Below are 252 nucleotides of genomic sequence, written 5' to 3'. Positions count from 1 at the left end.
CAAGAAGAAGAGCTCCAGGGCGTTGTGGCTGAGGTTCAAGACTCGCAGCTGCGTGAGGCTGAAGCCCGAGATACAGTGGAGGGAATTCAAAGCCAAGCTCACCACCTCCAGCTCTTCCAAAGCCTCAAAAGCTCCCTCCTCGATTTCCATGATGTAGTTGTCGCTGAGGTCGAGCTGGCGCAGCCGCGGCGCGCTCCTGAAGATCCCCGCCGGCAGGCTGGTCACCCTGTTTTTGGAGAGATCCAGCACCCT

General features: G+C 58.7%; 1 protein-coding gene across 1 annotated transcript in view; it reads right to left on the bottom strand.

The window, feature by feature from the left end:
* Positions 1-252, bottom strand: part of LOC104275826 (insulin-like growth factor-binding protein complex acid labile subunit) — a gene marked incomplete at both ends in the record, with an annotated part of 1784 nt that overhangs the window by 1177 nt on the left and 355 nt on the right. The window contains one exon of the mRNA XM_009871886.1: positions 14-250. Coding sequence (XP_009870188.1) covers positions 14-250 — 237 coding nt within the window. The remainder of the gene's footprint in view (positions 1-13; positions 251-252) is intronic.

Source organism: Apaloderma vittatum, unplaced genomic scaffold, assembly GCF_000703405.1.
Source record: "Apaloderma vittatum isolate BGI_N311 unplaced genomic scaffold, ASM70340v1 scaffold33676, whole genome shotgun sequence".
In the NCBI taxonomy this organism is placed as follows: domain Eukaryota; kingdom Metazoa; phylum Chordata; class Aves; order Trogoniformes; family Trogonidae; genus Apaloderma; species Apaloderma vittatum.
Note: the sequence above shows the minus strand (reverse complement) of the source record. Positions and strands in the feature narration are given on the sequence as shown.